The following is a 23,722-nucleotide window of genomic DNA, read 5'->3' as shown; positions in this document are numbered from 1 at the left end:
ATAGACATGAATACTAGGCAGTTGTTTTGTTTGAAGGTTGCTGTTGCTTCAAACTTCTTTTAATTATTTTGACGCAAGATGATTTTTGTTGAGGAATTCAACATTCTCGTAATTATCCGTTCATTTCTTCAAGAGATACCCATTCCCTACCACCTATGAGTATTCAATTCAATGCTAACACTGCATCAAATGCATTTCATCTTCGGGTTGATTTTTTTGAATTCTACAACTGATGTAACGTCTTCAGCCAAAGAAAATAAACAACAGTAACTCTCCTCAAGCTACTGATTACTTCTATTTTCCATGTAAATAAATAGATTTGGTATGTCTTCAATCAGTTTGTATAAATGTCAATTATGTTCGTTACATATTTTCGACGCAATATTTTCCGAAGTGATTTGACATTGTGATGAAATACGTAATTACTGAGAGTCTCACGTAGAACGGACTACGTAGCACTGATTTAAAACTCAAAAATGTTTTGACAAGCGTCTTAACCCAACATTTTCGTACCATACAGAGTGAAAGGTATTCAATTTCCATGGCCAATCCTGTGCTAAAATGAAAGTGAATGAAGTATAGAAGCTGAAAGTAAAACGTATATCTTTGTTGATTCATTCGGGAAAAACATTTCAATGGAGTTCCTCATGTCGTGAATATAATGTCCAAAATTTCATACCAGAACAAATTCGGTAAAATTGTCTTTGGAATTAATCTTATATGTAACGAAAAATTTCATTGTCATGTATCATTCATTTTAGGACCTATACGGTATTAAACTCCCCTATCGGACGAAGTATCGTAGACATAGCATACTTATTCAAAACTGTTGATATTCATGAAGAAAAGATAATAATTTCTGTCCAAATTCATTTACTCCGAATCCTTATCAATCAATTATTAGCGTATGAAGTTTATTAATATCAGTATCGTTCTCGAACTCTTTACAGGTTTCAGTATGTGTGAATGAATCGGAAGAGCAGCTGTATTCTGTATATGAGTAGAATTCAAGCTGCCCTACTTTCTGTCCTCCTGAAATCTGGCAACGTTGCGGGAGGTGAGAGCGCACTACTAATAAGAAATATATGCGGAGGTAGTAAGGTCTGATTCGTTTAAAGAAAAATTTTTCAATGAAAATCTTTTCCCCTCTTTAGGTACCACTGTTATTTACCTTCCCCTCTACATATATAAGCAAAAATTATTCCAATTAAAAAACTCCTTCACCTGGAGGTCAGGTCGCCCAATGAACTTAACGGAGGTAACAACGAACTACGGGTTCATATATATATATATATATATATATATATATATATATATATATATATATATATATATATATATATATATATATATATATATATATATATATGAAAAGAAAATGTAAAGATAGCTGTATATAACCAGAAAACAGTAGGAAATTTGTACAAGAGACTAAAAGACCCAATACCAAATTTATTGAAAAGCAATGTTGTTTATGAAATTGAGTGTGAAAACTGTGAAGGAAAATATATCGGACAAACATCTCAGTGGTTGAAAAGCAGGCTAGCGTTACATAAATCAGATATAACAAAACATCATGAGAGATGTGCGTTAGCAACACATGCTTTCAATTCAAATCACGAAATTAATTTCCAGGATGTGAAAGTATTGAGGATAGAAAAAAATTACCAAAAAAGAATTATATTAGAAATGATAGAGATAAATAAACAAGGAAATGCCATCAATAAAAAAACAAACACAAACAAATTAAGTATCATATATAAGTACCTGTTAGAACAATCAGAAAGAAACTCCATATTTTTCGATGGTCCAGTCGATGGTTAGATGTCAGGTGTCATATAGAAATACTAAATTGACACAATAAGTAAATAATCAGAAAATATTTGTTCGGTAACTCGGTGATGTCCAGTAAAATTGTTTGAAGCTTTGGAGAACTCCTATATTATTTAACCTCATATTCAGTGAGTTTGGAAAGGAAACAAAAATGAATTGTGAAATTTATGTATATGTTTGTATTTCAGAAGCCCTGATGAAGAATAAAATAAATATTCGAAAGCTTGGCATAGAATGAAGAGTTTGACTTAAAAATTCTCCCATCAAATTAGTCGTTATACCCTTAACTAATAAACTGTATATATATATATATATATATATATATATATATATATATATATATATATATATATATATATATATATATATATATATATATATATATATATATATAGTTATAAAGTGTTAATACCACCTCCAAAATAGTAACTCGTTTAACGCTCTCACCTCATATATATCGCTGTCACCTCCGAAATCGGAGGTGACAACGTTTTGCCTTGTTTTTTAGCTTGTTAGATTCAGGAGGCTTCAGGGACCAACATATCAAAAAATCGTTTTGAGGTCACAACGCACCCCCTTTATGTACTGAACAATCTTTTAGTTCGAGTGTATATCACTGGCGCTAGTGTGCTGAGCTGTATATCGGAGAATTACTCTGAAAGACTCTTTGCTCGTTTGCACCTCCGAAAATGGCAACGTTGTACTGTGCAAGCAGATGTAGACAGGCGGAATATCAGTATACGGAGGAATTAAGTAATGAGAGGCGCAGGGCGTTTTCTCCTCCATTATTGCAAGCCAGGCGGCATATCTCAACGATTTTTTATCGCATTCCTTTGTAGGGGAAAGAATCACGTGAAAGAGAACCAATCTTGGCTCTCTCGAATGGGATTATGACTGTTTATATTTCATCGTGCGTATATCTATGCATCCGTTGAACTTCTTTCATCTCAAGCTTACACTATAATTCTGAATTTGGCGAACTATTTCATTACCTATCTGAAAACGAATCGATTTGAGTCTTGTCCATAATGATATTTCTTCTCTCTATGGAAATGATCCAAATAGATAATACTACCTATTAGTATAACGAATAATCAGTATTGTATCATTGCATATAATAAAATAACCTATTCAGAGAGAAACATTTTTTGGATAAGAAAATTCAGATGTTAATGGTGATGAATATTCAAGGACAATGAGCCAATCCGAAAATTTTTATTTCAGAATCAGGAGAAAAAAATGCTACAAATTTAACAATATCACAGAAATGAACAACGTCGGCTAAACCGAATGTTTGACATTGTGTTATTTCAAATGGAACGCTCTTTATATTTTTCTTGAATCAGATTTCTCAAAGATTTTGAGGAATCCTTTGCTCAGAAACATCTCTTTTATTATCGATTATGTTTAAATATTGGATTTTCCCAAAAATTTTAAGAGCTTGTAGCATCTCTCTGGTTTAAATATTTCAGTGATGTATCATAAAGAAAATTACCAATTATATCGAAACAAGTAAGATTTTATGAAGAATTCGCCAAAACAGATTTGCATTTTTCGATAGATCATACAGGGTGTAAGGGAAAAAATAAACAATATTGAAGTCTTTGGAAGGCCTCGAGTCAACATATTTGGAAATTTCAACCATATTTTTGTCAAGATATAATGAATCTTCAAAATGAAGTTAATAATATAGATACATACTCGGATACATATGATTGAGATACAGATGATTGATTAACTTCTACTATCTAAAATAAAAAGGTACAAAGATAAAATATAGCTATATACAGGATATCTGTAAACAAATGCGAAGGAATAAGGGAGATGATTCCTTAATGAAAATAAGCGGGGGTATTTCCTGTGAATTTTCCAAATCGACAGACCTTCCAAGATACAGCCTTTGGAAGGCGATGACGAGTTTACAGTTTTTAATTTTTTTAACAGGTTCTAAAAAACACTGAGTCATAAAACTATACATATTATGAAGCACTGAGTAGATTGTTACCAGTTTCAACTTCGGCAAGCTCGTAGTTTAGGCGGTAAATTGCTATCGATTTTTTCAATGTGTCTCTCCCTTAAATTCAAAAATTTCTGTGAAAATGTTGAAATTTGAGTTATTATGCTATTGTCATAGAAGTATACGAAACTAGCAGGTCGGGGGATCCAAGATTTCGGGCCGATTCACCTTAAAAAAACATAATAAAATGAATTTCGTGAATACCTACCGAGGCTGAAAACCACTATTCTCCGCTATAAAAAATTAGTATTATTCCAATAATATACCGACTTAATGAATGCTACGTTGCTATTACTATAAGGCCCGGTTGTTCAGTTCAGGATGAGGCAGAGATTTAAGATGATCCTAGATAATCTGACAGAACTGAACTGAAATGTCAAAATCAATCTAGGATAAACTTTAATCCCGAACTGAACAACTGCTATACATGTAGAGTTTCGGATTTTGCGAGAATCTACTGCTTTTTCTTCAAAACAACAACTGCGCTGAAGGAAATGTGATTGACTGTTATCTATATCATTTACATCATTATTTGCCGAAATTCAAAGTTCTGAATGAATTAAAATCTAAACTTGAAAATATACGAGATAATTTTCGCAAGAATTTCAATGAAATCTGAAAATTTTCATCATTCTGGAGCATTCTGGACATCAATAATTCTCGAATCATCCATGCAATAAATTCAATTTTATCCAATATAACACGCAAAACGAAATGTTATTCGAACTCGGCATTTTGAGCAATTCGTTCCTAAAAAGCCCGAATCAGGTAGAAAATTTTGAACCCTTCATATCAGCGAACACGTGTTTTGCAGTAAACAGATGCCGATTTCGTTTTCAACGGGCCATGTAACTAGGGTCGGCGTTGGGTGAAAGGATGAACGGTTCTTACAACAAGAAGAATTTGAATTTTCATATGACGGTGAGGGCATTCGTTTTAAAATTTTCAGAGTACAAGGAGTATACAGGGTGTTTCACGAGTAAACAGACAAATGAAAACCGTGAATAGAGGGCATTGAGCTGAGTTCAGAATCATACCATATACAAGGTGTTCCAAAACTAGTGAATCAAACGTCACACCACGATAGAGTAAACCAAATATTATCGAATGACACCAACATTAGTTCGACGAAAATGTACCGTTTCCAAAATAATCAGAATTTTATTAAAATACATGAAGTTGCCGATTTTCGAACTATTTTTCTTAATAACAGGGCCAGTTTGTGAAAAAGGATATCGATTTTAAATTATATTGAAGTAATATTATTGTTTCATCTCCCCTAATTGAAATTATTTTAAGTAGTTAATCGATAACCATAACCTAAGTAAATGTAAATTAAAACAATTGTTTTTTCTACATGATTTTTAATACTCAGAATAAACAGGGGTGATAATATGGGAGAAAAACGCTATCCTTAATAACAAATTGGCCTTGTGACTGAAAAAATAGTTCGAAAAACGGGAACTTTAGGTTAGGTTTTTTTAGAAACGGTACATTTTCGCTCAACTAATGTTGGTGTCATTCGATAGTATTTGATCTACTCTATCGTGGTGTGACGTTTGATTCAATAGTTTTGGGGCACCCTATATATAGGTTTCTTCGGGGTTTTTTGAAATTTCTCGAATTTCCGTTTGGCTATAACTCCTGAAATTCTGATCAAGTCGACTGAAAATTTATAATTAGCTTTGAGTTGTTATTTTCATTGAAACAGAGCATTAAAATTCGACAAAAATCTGGACCGGGCTCAGTGAGGCTTTACTTAACTTCAAACTCATAAAAACACCGTGTATGTAGTTTTTTAATCATAATTTCAACTTTTTTGTTATCTGCATTATTATTGTCTCAAATTGAATTGATTTTTGGGTTGCCCCACCTGTTGATCATGTTCTAGAAATAATTGTTTTGGTCAGACGCCTCTAAGGAATAGAGCACTTCATGAAAATGTATTTAGAAATCCTTAATTGATTTTTTTTCGAAGAATATTCTGTTGAATGTGTTCAACAATTATACCATATTCGGTCTTCAAAATACTCTTTCACAAGGATAAAATGTTTCAAAATTGATGATACCCAAATATGGATCGAAAAACTACGCTATCTTGAAACTAAAAATTAAAACTTGATCTTCAGAATGAATCTATTTTTCTATGGACAACTAGTTGTGTGAATAAAAACAAAGAAAGAAATCGCGGGGTGTCAGATCTGGAGATCTAGCAGTCCAATATTGTGGTCCTACCCTTCTAATAAAATGACCTGAAATACTGATAAATACTTTTGCTGGTGCATGAATATCATCAATGTTTCAATAACAAATTGTAATAAGACCAGAACAATCCATAGATTTCCATAGATCCAATAATGACTATAACGGAATCAGTAAAGAATTCGAAAGTGCATTTATCACACTTATTCGAAGTGCCAATCATTACCTTCACTAAAAGACCAAATGAGGTGAAAATCAGTTCGGAAAATTACTTCAGTTCCACGTTGTCCATAAAAAGCGATTCATTCGGAAGATATCGAATTATAATTATTATTTTCATGATCATGATAGGGTAGTTTTTTCTATTTTTGTTTATTATCAATAATAAAGCTTATTATCACTGTTAATCACTTATCTGAATAACCAGATATGCTATAAATATCAAAAACAAATGCAAGACATATATTGAGAACGAAAAAATTCAGTTGAACATTTCCAATTCCATTTTTAGATTTCCTCAGTTGATTGGCGATCATATTCATCCCATTAATTAATGTGAAGTAAAAGTCAATATGCAGCGCTGTTTTTTCCAGACATTTCACGATCAAACAATTATTCATTAGAAATAATCTGAAAAGGCATACCAAAGTTTCATTGATTTTGAGAAAATCAATGAAGATACCTGAAAAATTCAAAATTATGACGAGAAAAACTACAAACAGAGTGTTTTGCATGAGTTTAAATTTGAATATATCCTCAATGAGTCCGGTCCTGTGTTCGTCAACTTTTAATGTTCTGTTTTATTGAAACTTAGAAGTTTAAGCGGATAATGAATTTTTAGCCGAATCCAACTAAAATATTTGGAGTTATGGCCGAACAAAAATTAGGGAAATTTGAATAAACTCCTCTCTATATCGGAAACGGAATGCCTAAGACACACATATGAGGTGTTTTTGAACTGAGCTCAATGCCCTCTATTCACGGTTTTCGTTTGTCCGTTTACTTGTGAAACACCCTGTGTACTGAAAAATTTCAAAAGACTCCTCGAGCAATTAAGAAATGCCATTAAATCAAGGAGTTTCTTTTGAACCGCTATGATGAAAAATGTCAATATCCAGTTATTATTATTATTTGGAGTGATTCATCGAAAATCCCCAATATCTCGAAAACCAAGGCACTTTTGCCAAACGTAAAATATATTTATTTGAACCCTCATAGAGTACTCTACCCGCAGGCTCCATATTATCCATTCATTACGCCACACCCTGTATAATTATTATTATTATATCAATGTACTGAAAATAAACAGACATGAATACTAGGCAGTTGTTTTGTTTGAAGGTGAAGCTCCTGTTGCTTCAAACTTCTTTCAATTATTTTGACTACCATTCACGCAAGATGATTTTTGTTGAGGAATTCAACATTCTCGTAATTATCCGTTCATTTCTTCAAGAGATACCCATTCCCTACCACCTATGAGTATTCAATTCAATGCTAACACTGCATCAAATGCATTTCATCCTCGGGTTGATTTTTTTGAATTCTACAACTGATGTAAAATCTTCAGCCTTCAGCCAAAGAAAATAAACAACAGTAACTCTCCTCAAGCTACTGATTACTTCTATTTTCCATGTAAATAAATAGATTTGGTATGTCTTCAATCAGTTTGTATAAATGTCAATTATGTTCGTTACATATTTTCGACGCAATATTTTCCGAAGTGATTTGACATTGTGATGAAATACGTAATTACTGAGAGTCTCACGTAGAACGGACTACGTAGCATTTATTTAAAACTCAAAAATGTTTTGACAAGCGTCTTAACCCAACATTTTCGTACCATACAGAGTGAAAGGTATTCAATTTCCATGGCCAATCCTGTGCTAAAATGAAAGTGAATGAAGTATAGAAGCTTAAAGTAAAACGTATATCTTTGTTGATTCATTCGGGAAAAACATTTCAATGGAGTTCCTCATGTCGTGAATTTAATGCCCAAAATTTAGATAACTATTTCATACCAGAACAAATTCGGTAAAATTGTCTTTGGAATTAATCTCATATGTAACGAAAAATTTCATTGTCATGTATCATTCATTTTAGGACCTATACGGTATTAAACTCCCCTATCGGACGAAGTATCGTAGACATAGCATACTTATTCAAAACTGTTGATATTCATGAAGAAAAGATAATAATTTCTGTCCAAATTCATTTACTCCGAATCCTTATCAATCAATTATTAGCGTATGAAGTTTATTAATATCAGTATCGTTCTCGAACTATTTACAGGTTTCAGTATGTGTGAATGAATCGGAAGAGCAGCTGTATATGAGTAGAATTCAAGCTGCCCTACTTTCTGTCCTCCTGAAATCTGACAACGTTGCGGGAGGTGAGAGCGCACTACTAATAAGAAATATATGCGGAGGTAGTAAGGTCTGATTCGTTTAAAGAAAAATTTTTCAATGAAAATCTTTTCCCCTCCTTAGGTACCCCTGTTATTTACCTTCCCCTCTACATATATAAGCAAAAATTATTCCAATTAAAAATTTCCTTCACCCGGAGGTCAGGTCGCCCAATGAACTTAACGGAGGTAACGAAATGAAATCGGCATATGTTTACTGCAAAACACTCGTTAATGCTGATACGAAGGGTTCAAACTTTTCTACCTGATTCGATCTTTTTAGGAACGAATTGCTCAAGATGCCTAGTTTGAGTAACATTTCGTTTTGCGTGTTGTATTGGATAAAATTGAATTTATTTCATGGATGATTCGAGAATTATTGATGTCCAGAATGATGAAAATTTTCAGAGTTCATTGAAACTCTTGCGAAAATTATCTCGTATATTGTCAAGTTTAGATTTTAATTCATTCAGAACATTGAAGTTCGGCAAATAATGATCTAAATAATTCAATTTTCTATTTGCCTCAAGACTCATAACTTTTCGGGAAACGATTTATTTAATGATTTGATGACGAATAAATCAAAAAATTATGTGTGTTTATATTATATTTTCATTCATTGAAGAATATTTAGAATAAGAACAAGTTCAACAAATGATACGAACAAGATACTTATTCAATTAGCCTCATGATCCGAAACATTTCAGAATTTATTTCGTGTTTGGATAATTCGCTGCATATCGTTGTTCACAATACGACATACGACTGTCAATTTAGGACCAACTATAGAACGATTTAAATAGATCAATAGCTTTCGAAAATGTTGGTCAGTCTATAAACTGACAACTCATTTTGTCAAATGACGGATTTCAGTATCAGACTGCTACATAGTATAATGAGAGTTCAAAAAAATTTTTATACACTACAGAATTTAGATGGTTGATATTTTGTGTCGCTAACAGTCAATCACATTTCCTTCAGCGCAGTTGTTGTTTTGAAGAAAAAGTAGTAGATTCTCGCAAAATCCGAAACTCTACATGAATAAGCCCAGTTGTTCAGTTCGGGATTAAAGTTTATCCTAGATTGATTTTGACATTTCAGTTCATTTCTTTCAGGTTAATCTAGGATCATCTTGAATCTTGGCCTAATCCTAAACTGAACAACCGAGCCTTATAGTAATAGCAACGTAGCATTAATTAAGTCGGTATATTATTGGAATAATACTAATTTTTTATAGCGGAGAATAGTGGTTTTTAGCCTCGGTATTCACGAAATTCATTTCATTATGTTTTTTTAAGGTGAATCGGCCCGAAATCTTGGATCCCCCGACCTGATAGTTTCGTAAACTTCTATGACAATAGCATAATAACTGAAATTTCAACATTTTAACAGAAATTTTTGAATTTAAGGGAGAGACATTAAAAAAATCGATAGCAAGTTACCGCCTAAACTTATACGAGCTTGCCGAAGTTGAAACTGGTACCAATCTACTCAGTGCTTCATAATATGTATAGTTTTATGACTCAGTGTTTTTTAGAACCTGAATCTCCCTTTTTGTGCTCTATTCATAATATAAACATAAGAAATTTCAGTCTACCCGCTGGGCTAAATAAAAAATTGATATTTAACTACAAGTATGGAATTGATATAGAACGAAATACCTTCTGATGATCTCTTTGAACAAAAAAAAACTATTGTTGAAGGTTGATTTTTGGACTCAAAGAAATATAGGTACCATTATGGAGGCTCGAAAATGATACATCCAGTTGTCGTACAGAAAAGTACAATTTCTAGAGGCAGATATTTAGATCCAGATCGGAACATCCAAAAGATGTACAATTATGCATAATTCACGATGATCCAAAAATGTACGTTGAATGGACGTACACTAATGTACAATTTCTGATAGTATAAGATTCAGAAGATGTCCAATAAGGGAAGTACATATATGGATGTTTGTCCAACATCCCTTATTCAAAGTAAAATGGACATCCATAAAACGTCCATTTTTGAATGAATAGTAAATGTCCAGAAATGTACATCCTACGAATGTTGAGAAATGAATAATTATGGATACTCGAAAATGATACATCCAGTTGTCGTACAGAGAAGTACAACTTCTTGAAGCAGATATTTAGATCTCTAGATCCGAACATCCAGAAGATGTACAATCATGGATAATTCACGTCGACCCAAAAATGTACGTACAATGTCTGATAGTACTCACAATTAAGATCCAGATTTATATATCCAGAAGATGTCCAATAGGGGTAAATGGATGTTTGTCCAACATCCCTTATTAAAAAATGGACATCCATAAAACGTCCATTTATGAACGTAAAGTAAATATCCAGAAATGTACATCCATTGGACTTCCATATAAGGTCCGTGGACGTTTGTACTTCATTTGGATATAAAATGGACTTCCATTGGATGTCATGTGCTGTATGGGCACATCTACATAGACTAAGAAAGAATTGCACAAGGACTTGTCCCACTATATTGGTTATTTCGTTGATTATTTGAAATTTTGCAAAATGTGGTATCCTTCAGATAGAAATTAATTTGACAGTGACTCATTCACCATATAATCAAATTTAGTCGAAGGTGAAAGTACCGGAATTTAGGAAAATAAGAGTCCATCTTTTTTCCTAATATCTCCAAATGTTTCACTATCAAAGTCTGCAATTTTTTCTAGGGATCGGCAAGCATGACATACAGTATTTTGTTCCTATTTTGTTGATATTTTGCCTTTTTTTTTTTTTTTTGGTGTAGCAGGGGGAAAATCTGCAAACAGACGAACACACCCTCTCCTGAGGGGGAACAGTGTGGGGATTCTCACTCTCTGAGCTCGAGACCCACTAAAAACCCTTAACTGCTTCTTCATAGGTTCCGGGCATTTTGCCTATTAACAAGTTGACTCTTATGGTTTCTGGACTCTCACACGATCATAGTCGTGTTGATATTTGTATGCTGCCTATAGCTTTTATAGGTTAAGCTCTTCTTTGGTTGCATTTAAATCCTTAACTGATCTCTGGGTCTTCGGTGGTAGGTTCTTGACCTTCTAGCTTCTTCCGTTGGATCGTAGTCGACTAATCTTCGTAGTTCCTCATTTGTATGTTGTTTGGCTTTGTCGAATATCCTTTCCGCCTTTCTCTTCATAAATTCTGTAACAGGTTACCATTCCAAGTCCTTGTAGATTTGTTTGTTCCTAACAAACCAGGGTACGTCCATCGCCATTCTAAGGAGTTTATTCTCAGTGGCCTGTATTTTCTTTATGTGGGTCTTGGCTGCGAAGCCCCATGCCGCCGATCCATATGTGAGTTGTGGTCGCGCAATTGTTTTAATCATCGTCAACTTGATGTTCTTATTCATATGACTTCTTCTGCCTATGAGTGGATAAAGTTTACTCATTGCGGCTTTTGTTTTATCAACTGCACATTTGATGTGGTTTTTCCATGTAAGTCCTCTGTCAAGCGTCACTCCTAGGTATGTTGCTTCATTTTTCCATTCAACCTTTTCTCCATCAACTTCAAGGTTTTCTTCCATCCTCAATCTTCTCTTTTGCAGTAATATTGCTTGAGTCTTTCTTCCATTGATTTGTATTTTCCATTTGATGCACCATTTGAGTAATTCATCTATGGCTTCCTGCAGTCTCCGGTGTATGATCTCTGGGCGTCGATGTCTGAACGCTATTCCTGTGTCATCTGCGTACAAGGTGAGCATATTTCTAGCATTCTTCGGGATATCATAGACGTATATTACGTAAAGCAGAGGTCCAAGTACCGATCCTTGAGGCACTCCCGCTTCCAATTGTCTGGTTTGAGAGGTTGCTCCATCTATTTTCACATAAAAGTTTCTATTCCTCAGATAGTTCCTTGTAATCTTGCATAGCTTGGTCGAATATCCTGCTTTTTTCATCTTTTAGATTAGGCCTTCGTGCCATACTCTATCAAAAGCTCTCTCGATATCCATCAGAACCAATCCTGTGGCCTGTTTGGTCTGCATTCCTTCGGTGACGTATTCTATGAGCCGTAGTAATTGGAGTTCAGTCGAATGTTCTCGTCGAAATCCAAATTGTTCGGGTGGAATTATCTTCAACATTTCTGTTTCCTCATTCAGCCTTTTAGCGATAACCCTCTCGACGATTTTTCCTCGTGCTGATAGTAGGCTGATTGTTCTATAATTTTGAGGCAATTTCCGTTTCTTTCCAGGCTTGTTGAAAATCATTTGTGCAGTTTTCCATCTCTTTGGGTAGTATTCGGTCCTCATCACTCCGTTTGTTATATTCGTCAAGGCTGCTATTCCTTTTCTAGGCAATTTCTTCAACATATAATTCGTTATTCTATCTTCTCCCGGCGCTTTCCTGTTTTTCAATTTCATTATGATCTCTTTGATTTCTGTTGGTGAAGCCGGTTTTGGAATGATTTCGGTTTCCGGTGGTTCCATCATCAGTTCTTCGTTTGCCTCCACTTCTTCTTCTAGATCTTCATTGTCATCATCATTTCTGTAATTTATTCTGGCTTCTCTCTCAATTGAGTCGGCCGATGCTTCGGCTTTCTCAAGTCTCGTATATACCATTCCGTTTGCTCCATGCAGTGGAGGTATAACTGTCCGTTCTCGTCGTAAGCGTTTTTGCATTTTCCAAGCCGAGTGATCTATTGTATTCAGTTCCCTTAATCTCTGGTGCCATCTGTTATTACGCAGTTCTGTTAAAGCATTTTTCAATATCTGGCTATGCTTATTCAGTTTCTTCTTGTCTTCTTCTCTTTTTGTTGTTCTGTAGATTTTTCTGAGTCTTCTGTTCTTTTTTATAAGTTCCTTTATATCCCTTGGCGTATCTCCGTGTGAATGTTTCGGAATTGGTTTCCTTATTCTCTTGGTGCTTTCTTCATAGGCTTCTTTTATTTGATTTTCCAATTTTTCAACTGCTTCATCTAATTCATCCCGGGTGTTTATTTGGGGAATTTCCGTGATTTTCTCCTGAAGTAAATTCTTATATTTTTCCCAGTCTGTGCGATCCTTGGTTTGTGTCTCTTCTTCGTTTCTTGGGCCATGTCCCACTATGAATTCTATGGGATTGTGGTCTGAAGTTCCGTCTTCTATTGTATCAATGCTGATTTCTTCAGTGATGTCTTTCATCACGACAATGTCCAGTACATCGGGTAGTCCATTTACTCTTGGTATGTAGGTCGGTATATCAGGTCCTATTACAACTGCATTAAGTTTTTCAGCATAAATATTCAGTCTTCTCCCGTTGGTATTTCCCACTCTACTATTCCATTCCTGCGATTTGCAGTTAAGATCACCAATTATGATTTTAGGGTGTCTTCCTTCTAGTAGCATTCTTAGATCCTCTTCCAGCATGTCCTTATCCGGTGATTTATAAGTTGAAATAATCTTCACTTGTCCTCGATTAGTATTCACAATAATCGATATTGCTTCTACTTCTTGTCCATTGAATATTTGGTCGAAATGGTGATCCATATTCCTTCTAGCCAGTATAGCAACGCCACCTGTGCTGTTAGGTCTATCATTTCTGTAAATATCGTAATTGGGAAATGCTATCCGAACGTTGGGGTTAAGTCTCGTGTCTTGGAGAGCTATGACATCCGGTCTCTTCTCTTGAATCAGTTCTTCGAATTCTGATCTGCGGGCTCTCAATCCTTCGACGTTCCAAGAGACGATTATGAGATTGTTCTTTATCGTCGTGTCAGCCATTAAATATTCTTAATAATTTGCTGCATCTTCTTCTCAATCTCTTTCTCCAGATTCTGCATCATCGTGCTGAGGAGGTTTTTCGTGAACTTATCCAGTTCCTCAGTGATTCCAGAAATTCCTTTTCTGGTTTCGGCTTTTTTGACGGTTTTTGCCTTTTCCGTCTTTTTCTCTGGTTTCTTCGTCTCTTTGACTGGTTTGGTTGCAGTTTTCTGGGGTTTCTTCACTTCCGAAGAGTTTTGGGATGGCCTCGGTGTATTTTGTGTTGGCCTCGAGCTGGTCTGGTTCGATCTTGGCGATCTCTTGGTCTTTTTAGTGACCAATTTCCATTCGCTACATCCCTTGTAGCTGGCTGGATGTCCTTGCTCTCCACAGAGAACACAAGAGGCATTTCGCTCCTCGTTCTCCCTGGTAAGCGTACACTCCTTGGAGCTGTGATTACCGGAGCATTTTACGCACCTCCATGGAAAAGTGCACTTACTTTGGGCATGTTCATATCGCTGACAGCGATAACATTGTCCAGGCCCAGTCGTCCTTCTCTTAGGTTCAACAACACAGTTCATGTTGTAAAGCCTTCTCACCTCGAAGATACCCTTAGTCTGGGTTTTAACCAGCAATAAGGTCATCAGCTTTTTTGTTTTATTTGAGGTCATCCTTATGACCTCAGCATCGACGATCCCTTGATCCTTGAGGTCGTCAAGGATCGTCGGGATATCTGCATCCAGCGGTAGGTATCTCACTACCGCGTAGATTTTCTTTTCTTCCTCCCGTTGAAGAGTGTAAAACTCCTTATTTATTTTATGAAGGAAGTCCATCATCCTTCTATGATCATCGGCGGTTTGTGGGACGATTCTTATACCGTCCTTTACTGTCGTCGCTCTTTGGTATTTAATACCGTTTCGCATTAACGCGTTGGAAATTGACGTCCATTCGGACGTACCTCTCAGGGTGACAGGGGGGATTTTTTCTTTCCTCTCCTCCACTGGAGTGTTTTTCTGTGGAGCTGAGGCTGTACCTATCGTGGCGATGGGTGGAATTTTACCTTTTTTAGTTATCTCCGTTGCTTTTTTTGCGGTCTCTTCGTCTGAAGATGCACTTTCTTTACGCGCGCGTTTTGTGGGTGGCGCGTTTTTGCAACTTGAGTTGCAAAATTTTTCTTCTTTTCCGGTTCTGGAGCTACTTCCTGTTTGGAGGAATTTTTGGGGACTGCTACCGGCTTTGCAATTTCTGCAAATGTGGGAGATTTCTGTGCCGAAATGTGTTTTGCAATTTCCGCAAAACTAGGTGATTGAGGCGCTTTATTCTTATTAACTTCCTCTCTCAAGAGGCGTATCTCCCCGACCAACTGAGCTACGGTTTCAGTTAATTTATTTATTTGAGCCTTCAATTGCTCATTCTCTTCTTTGAGCCTTACAAGCTCCTCTGCTTCTCTATCGCTGAATTCTTCGGTGTCCGTAGCTTCCATGTAGGAGCTCTCATTGTCTGAGACCTCCGACATGGCTTTTTGTCCGTATTGAACTATATAAGGTATTTCTGTGTAATAATGAATATTGGAAATACTCACTAATATGTTACTTCTAAGCTATGTGGCTAAGTTATATATTTTCTATACTATGAGAAAAATAAATCGACTCACCAGTGATATCCGTGGAACCAGCGATCTTGGGGGTGATCTGGACTCGACACTGAACACACTGAATTTGAACGAATTTCCGCTCTATAACACATACACTAATAGAACTTACGAAAAACTTCGGAAGTTTCGTAGACGGAATCAAAAATTCCGTAGCTTCGCTAGTGTACACTTTCACTTCGACTTTCTCTTTTACAACACGAGAGATGACGTATCGCACTGCTTCGCTAGTGTACACTTTCACTTCGACTTTCTCTTTTACAACACGAAAGATGACGTATCGCACTGGTGTCATTCAACACATCTACCTGCTTCAACGTCTCGAGGTGAACTGTTTTTTTTTTGATATTTTGCCGACTTCCGACCGATCAAGTTACAGGCTGACAGCTTCTTCCAACCCGCTATCTGACAGGCGACCATTTTGGGGGTCACCGAGAAAGAGAAAGAAAGACACAACATTATACCTGTACCAGCCACCGTACCGATTTCCGCCGAGAGAGGGAGGTACTTGCCAGGCCTTCAGGTTTTTTATTTTGATTTAACCGTATTTACGGTTTGTTTCAACCGTATTTTCCTGGAGTATTTATCAACCACCCCACGGTGACCAGTCTGCTACCCAGTCAACCAGTTTCAGTCACAGGGAAGTTGTTGGGAATTACCACTTTGGAAATGCGACTTCACAATGTGGATTTAAAAAAGGTCCACCAGTACTTATTGGAGAGTGCTTAATGTTCGCAACATCGCATATCGCGGGTAATTACCCAGTACATCACATAGTAGATGTAAAAAAAGCGCCATAGACAGCAACATTGCGACTTCTCACGTTGGCAGTTTTTGGAACGAATATTCAACGGAATAAACTACCGAAGTGTATCCTCTATTGAAGTTATATTCATGTTCAATTCGTTACTTACCATTGTGGCAATTAATTTGCACTCTATATTTGTCTTCCATGCGACTCAAAATAATGTTGAATTTGCAATTTCTATGGAATTATTATACGAGATGCATATAGAATATCCTTTGACATCTTACAAACATTACAAATGTATTTTTTTCATTACCTATTCAGGTGAAAGGAATGTGAAAATAGGAAAATTCTGTGTGTATTTTGATTTTATAAGGTATCTTGACTGAAGTTGTAAAAGTATATGGTATTTTCAAGGTTTTCCTCAATGTAGAATATTCATCCTAAGGTGAAAATTTTAAATTGGAAAAAACTTCAAGAATACCATATATACTTTTTGAATGTCAATCTAGATACCTTTAAAGCCCATTCGCAACAGCCGAGAATTCTCTAGAAAATTTACTCGAGATTTCATGCGCCGTGAATTATGTACCGTTACATACGCACTTTCGGTAGAATTCTCTGTTTAGTTGCGTACAAAATAATCCCTGCCGTTCTCTTGCGAGAATTTTGTAGAGAATTCTCGGCTGTTGCAAACGGGCTTAAATCAACAAAATACAGAATGTTTCTATTTCTACATACCTTTCACCTGGTAAGGTAATGAAAATAAAATAAAATTTATGTTGTACTAACAACAATTCCACATACGAAATATATAAAATAAAATATAAAAAAACTCAAATTATGAGGATATATAAAATAAAATATAAAAAAACTCAAATAAAAACAAAACAAACACGAAAAAATCACACAAAATCTCAAGTCATATTCCACTTCCGGAGTGGGAGGATGGTCCAGCTGAAAGAGAAAAATCAGGGCATCAATGATCAAACAATATATATTATAGTGAATGTACGACTTTTAGCAGAGATTAGTTTACAGGGTACCATAAAATTTGGCGTATGATTCAAAGCTTAGGGAGAAACCTCAGTAAAAAACCCTCGTGAGTTATTATCATTAAAACTGTTTCCGTATACTTCCTTTATATTTTTAATTTCTGCCAATATGAAATCAATATCCAATTTACCCCCTTTTGAAAAAAATATGTAAGAATAACATACTTAAAATATTTTTCTTCGTATACTCCCTTTCTCTTCTCTGCCTAGCATGCCTCAACCAATCTTTTACATGCATTTCGAATTCTTTTCTGGTTATTGGAAAATGTTTTATCACTGAAGCTGAAACATTTAAACATCATTTTAACAGTGCTGAATAATCTTTCAAAAAAGAATAATGTCACCTCACTTAACTTTGTGTCAGTTTTCTGGTTTCTAAGAAAAACATTGGAAAATTGTTTTTGCCCTATTGAATTAAACGAATAAATAAATATTTACTCACTATATGCACATTCAAAAATCTTTAATTTCTGAAGTTCAAAATTGTGCTTGGCCCCTGTCCAACTACACAGCTCTGCAACCTCATTAGTTAATAATTTCTTCAACACTCTCTGAGTGAAGTCTCTTCCTGTTGTTCCTCCCATGGAGGTCATGATATATATCTGAAAAATGGTAAAAATTGTTTAAATTTTGTTAGACAGAGGGGAATTTCACCAAAAAAGATTTGAATCTATAATAATGCTTATGCTCACCAATGATTCGTTATGTTTTTTCTCCGCATAGACTAATGATTCCAAGTACTCCAACTCTTCTATATTTTTGCAAGGCAATTTACTCGTTATGAAGTTAACTGCCTCACTATTGAGTGAAATTTGGCCGTTTGCTCCTATTGTTTCTTTGAGTTCGTCGACTTTTAATGTCAACTCCGTTAAGAGCTTGATTATTACATCAGAATTATGGCAACAGTTGTGACAGTTTTCTGAAATTCATCATGATTTTTAACGATTATTATTTGTTTCATTCCATTTTGACAACTTTATTTATTTTGTTTTATAGACTATCAACAGATAGCTGCTTAATGAAATCCCTAAATTTAAAGTAACTTCAGAATGTAATCAGTAATCACCATATTCAACAAGATTGGAAAACTATTGATAATTCCCTCTCCATACCAACAAATATCATGGAATTTCCGAATCGACAGTCTTTCTAATTATTGCATTCTCAATTCTTATAAGAATTCAGTGAAATTTCTGTTTAAAAACCGTTAAAATCATCGAAATCTACAAAATGAAAATATTTCGATGCGCACTGCGTTGTTACGATCATTTTTAAACTCCTTGTATAATATTTGATGAATACAGGCCAAAAAGAATACACAGTTTTATAGAAAGTATATAAATTAAAACTCACCAACATTTTGTCTCCTACATTTCTCAGACATTTTTGATTCAGGAATCGCCCCAGAGGAATCAACATAATTGAGCCTGTAATCTGATATGTCAAGAACAGTGGGCTCTGTGTTGACAGTAGAAGATGACCGAGTATCTGGAACAAAGATACTCAAGTACTCAGTAGAGGAAAGATAAGATATAAGGTCCTTTCGTTTGCATAAAAAGTGTAGCACTTTTCTACACTCGATTTGATTTACACCAGTGTAGAGGAAGTGTAGTTTATCTACACATAGTCAAAAGGAGATGTAGATAAACTACACCTCCTCTACACTGATGTAAATTCAATCAGCAAACGAATACTAAAATCGAGAGTAGAAAAGTGCTACACTTTTTATGCAAACGAAAGGACCAATTTCGAATCTAATCAACAAACATAAATCAGTTTTCATTCAATTTACCTTCACTTATCTCCTCTATTGGGTTAAGTGACATTGGGGCAATAGGTAAAAACTGGGCACTGTTGTTATTGTTAGCTAGAATGAAATCAGAAAAAAAATAATTTATAATGATATATCATATATATCAAGAGCTCACCTTCATCACTATAATTCAAAACATATTGTGAAGGATTATACCTTCTATTAGGTTTCAGAGTTCGAACAGTTTCTTCATCACTCGAAGTTATAGCCAGAGCTTTTTTTTTGGCTTCCTGATAGGTTTCTGAAAATCATAAATTGTATGAGCAAAATAAAAAATTTAATCATGGTACAGCCATACCACAATAACATTCCACCTTGATTGGATAAAGTTTCCATGTTTCTGGGTTTGGTTTCTTTTGCCGTGCAATATAAATTGTAGTATTACTCGGAGGCCACCAACACTGCTTTTGCTCAGTAGAAATCCACGATGTAGGAACTCCACTGACCGACACATTGTCGCTTGTGGATTCCGTAATGAATTGCACCACAGCAAACATTCTGAAAATTTATTTGAAGACTTATGTGTTTGAAACCAATATTTATTAGTTTTTTCTTATGAACTGATGAGAATTTTTAAATTATGAGATGCATGGTGGTGATTTCTTCATAGTTAGCAGGAAATCGGGTACATGAAATATGAAATGAAAGTTTATATGTAGTTAACAGATTACAGATTGCTGGGTGTGTTAAATTATAGTTAGATTCCATTGAAGTGTGTAGGTTTCAAGCGAATGATATGAATTATATTTACCAAATTATGCTAGATTGTAGAAGTGTCATCAGAAGTATATGACAAGTTTTCGGGCCCACTGGTAAAATGAATGTTTATAGCTGTATAGATTTCGTAGGATATTTATGATTTTTTTTTATCCATTTTACATTTTGCTGATGACCATGAATCAGTTCTATGTTTATCCTCCGAGACTCTGAATTTTTCAGAAGCATACATTTGCTCAGGATTTCTTCCATTTCTATTTCCCTAAACTCAAGATCGTTTTCAGAAATTTCTTCTATTCCTACGAGCTTGGATTGTTAGGGAACATTAAATATATATACTGTCTCGTAAATTTTACCAAAAATACGAACACCATTGGCATGCAATATCCTACTGATAATCATAATTTGTCCTGACTTCAATTAAATGACATTATTTGGTTCCTTTTCAGTTATTTTGCAATCTTTGAAAGATGTTTTCAGCATAGATCGGGTTACTGAAGTGCTCTCTTTCGTTAAACTCTCAATATAACTTTCTTCACTCAGTCTGTTATAAATTTGTTCCAATGGCCTAGAAGTGGTTTCAAGTTTCTTTTTTATTGCATACATACAATTTTCATATTTAAATGCACTAAAATCGTCCAGTGAGCCATCCCAGTCAACCAGAAATGTAACAGTAAGTCGCAGGGAGTACCCAAAAATATCGCATTGAAGCGCTTCTTTGAGAAGTTTCATGGATGTACTTAAGATTTCACATTGTGGACATTAACGTCCGCATATTGTTAAGTTTGCGAATTCCTCAACTTTAGATCCCTAGTGGTTGCATGTAACATCATATAGAGATGTTCCGATGAAGTGAACATAGCTACTATTATGCGACTTCTCCCTGTTGACATTTTTGAAATATTGAATCTGTGATATTTTTAGAACATGAAATGATGTGTTGTGAATAAATTTCGATGAAATCTACCCAGCGACTTCTCTAAGAAAAACTTTCAGTAACTGTCTGAAATGTTCTATTTATCAGCACGTGGTCTCGAGGTTAACTCATAACCTAAATCCCGCTATGCTAAACGTGGTGTGACGTGTTTCGTTCTGTGACTGCGTTGTGTTGAGAGAATGAACAAACAAAATCTTTATGAATGAATTTTAAGAATAATTTTTTTAACCGAGCTGTTCTATTATTAAATTTCGTTTTAGTTAAGTGTTACTTGACGTTGATTGATTAATTAACGTGCAGTAAAAGGTGAGTAGTTATATATATATATATATATATATATATATATATTCTTTTGAATGTCAGCAATACATTTTTAGTTATCAAACAATATAGCATATGTAGTTATATAACCTATTGAAATAATGACTACATCATGATCACTTCTTGGCCCTCTTATCCTCCCCATTTTTGCACCTTTGTAACGTTCAACTTTCAACATACCTCATATGAATTTAGGTGATGAGTAACATTCACAACCTTCAAAATCAAACTTGGAATTGATTTGAATCATCGAGAGAACTCCAAATTATTATTTTAGATACTGTGCTGGAAAAAATCACCTTCTACTGTTGTTAGATTTTTCATGACACTCAATTTATTACTATCAATACAGCTCTGATTTTTTCTTCTTCAGCTGGACCATGCCGTTCCTGAAGTGGAATTAAGATTTATAACAAGATATATGGTCTTTATTTTATATATTTGGATTTGTATGAAACATATTAATCTTGAATAAAAAGATATTAGTAATTCATATAGTTGTTCAATTTCCCTTTTGAGGATGAGAGCAGAATGCGAAATATATGTAGGTAAGAGTAAAGAGTAAACACAGGGTACAAATGAGGCGTTCAGAGCTGAAGAGGCCCAAGCTACATTTTTTCTGAAATTGAGTTTACGAGTATATAAAATTTTGATTCATTTTCAGGCAGTTCTTACTGTTAATTCAATTTCAGAAAAATTGTAGCTTGGGTCACTTTTCCTCAGAACGCCTCGAATATAGAGTGCAAATTGATTGCCACGATGGTAATTATCAAATTGAACATGAATATAACTTCAATAGAGGATACACTTTGGTAGTTTATTCTGTCAAAATAATCGTTCCAAAAACCTCCAAAATGAGAAGTCGCAAAGTTGCTGTCTAGGGTGCTTTTTTTACACCTACTATGTGATGTACTGGGTAATTACCCGCGATATGCGATGTTGCGGACATTAAGCACTCTCCAGTAAGTACTGGTGGCCTTTTTTTAAATCAACATTGTGAAGTCGCATTTCCACAGTGGTAATTCCCAACAACTTCCCTGTGACTGAAACTGGTTGACTGGGATGTAACTTTACATCATCTGCAAGATGTATCAAATTATGAACATTGTATGACATGTTCTTCGCACCATATATTGCAGAATAATTTTGAACAAAATATAGCAACAATTCCTTTGCATACTTATTGTGCTCCTCTGGTAAGTTCTTTCTGCATAGAATTCTGATTGCAGTAGACAATGTGAGGAAATAAATGTATTTGTCTGGAGGTAAAATTCCTGACAAGATACATGGTCCAGTATACAAAAGAAATTGCCGAAATTCTGTTGCCTTCCATCTTTCCAATTCCTGAAATATTCGAGGACCACGAGCAAACTCCACTGGAATACAGGATTTTAACGATAAGAACCCTTGTTCTAGTTCTTCTAAGTTCGACCTACTGATTCTGAGATCAGCCTTTCCTTTGATCCAAAATTGAAGAAGTTTCTTCATCACACCCAAACAGACCAAGTGCATGTAGTCTAGAGGAATTTGCGAAACCATGCCAATATTCAGCTCTGTCAAAATAGATACACCTTTATGATGTTCTTCTTCAAGCTGAAGTCTAAAAGATTCATCTGTCCTCAGAGCATTATTTGTTTCTGGAAACGTCACATGGTCTTCTACATAATCTCCTTCTTGTATACACTTGCTACAGCCGAAATAACCAGAGTGGCTCTTTGTGAGAGTGACAAATGCTTTTGCAGGGGCATCACAAATTATGCAACCCAGGAATATTTCAATTTTCTTCCCATTATACATTATACCCTGTCCAAGCAATTCCTTAGCTTCATTAACAAATTGTTTCAAAAATTTGTTGGGGTCTTCAGGTTTTGTATTACCATGAAAAATTCCAATTGTGAATGGTTCTGTATAAAATGAATCCCTTACTGAACCTAAAATAGTCCAAAATTGACTGCCAGAAGATTCACTCACAGGCAAACCATCTATATTGACATCAAAGGTGATTTTATGTGGGATAACGTTGGGATAGTATTTCTTCAAAGATATTTTCAATCCAACTTCAATGCCTATATGATAGTATGATCCGGAATCAATTTTTTCGATTGGAACTTTTCTTGGAGTATGTAATAATGTACGGGCATCACTCATACTTAATTCTGGTAGAGTCTCTTTCAGAATTTGCAGGATATTGGAGATAGCAGTATGGGTGATATTATGAGTTACAGACCAAACACGTAATTTATGTAAGAGATCCGAGTACTTTTTATCTGGAGCCACATCCAATTGATCAGGAATTTTGAAAGAACACCGTGGATCTCTTGATGACG

The 23,722-nt window shown here is 35.0% G+C and overlaps 1 protein-coding gene across 1 annotated transcript; it reads right to left on the bottom strand.

The window, feature by feature from the left end:
• Positions 1-17,474: 17,474 nt before the first annotated feature.
• On the bottom strand, positions 17,475-20,462 carry LOC123317678. The gene is made up of 9 exons (XM_044904286.1): positions 20,172-20,462; positions 19,719-19,918; positions 19,536-19,661; positions 19,400-19,474; positions 18,961-19,095; positions 18,300-18,526; positions 18,050-18,209; positions 17,773-17,889; positions 17,475-17,509 (listed from the first exon to the last, which is right to left on the bottom strand). Exons 2-9 carry the CDS (start codon positions 19,915-19,917, stop codon positions 17,475-17,477), a joined length of 1,074 nt encoding a protein of 357 aa, XP_044760221.1. The 5' UTR covers position 19,918; positions 20,172-20,462.
• Between the last annotated feature and the right edge of the window lie 3,260 nt (positions 20,463-23,722).

Source organism: Coccinella septempunctata, chromosome 7, assembly GCF_907165205.1.
Source record: "Coccinella septempunctata chromosome 7, icCocSept1.1, whole genome shotgun sequence".
Classification (NCBI taxonomy): domain Eukaryota; kingdom Metazoa; phylum Arthropoda; class Insecta; order Coleoptera; family Coccinellidae; genus Coccinella; species Coccinella septempunctata.
Note: the sequence above shows the minus strand (reverse complement) of the source record. Positions and strands in the feature narration are given on the sequence as shown.

Bases quoted from the DNA above. Each gene is read 5' to 3' on its own strand.
- LOC123317678 (XM_044904286.1), bottom strand. From the start codon at position 19,917: ATGTTTGCTGTGGTGCAATTCATTACGGAATCCACAAGCGACAATGTG. The intron at 18,210-18,299 runs GTGAGCATAAGC...ACCATTTTTCAG, and splicing joins AAAAACATAACGAATCATTG to ATATATATCATGACCTCCAT. The intron at 17,510-17,772 runs GTATGTTATTCT...TTTCTCTTTCAG, and splicing joins TACGAAGAAAAATATTTTAA to CTGGACCATCCTCCCACTCC.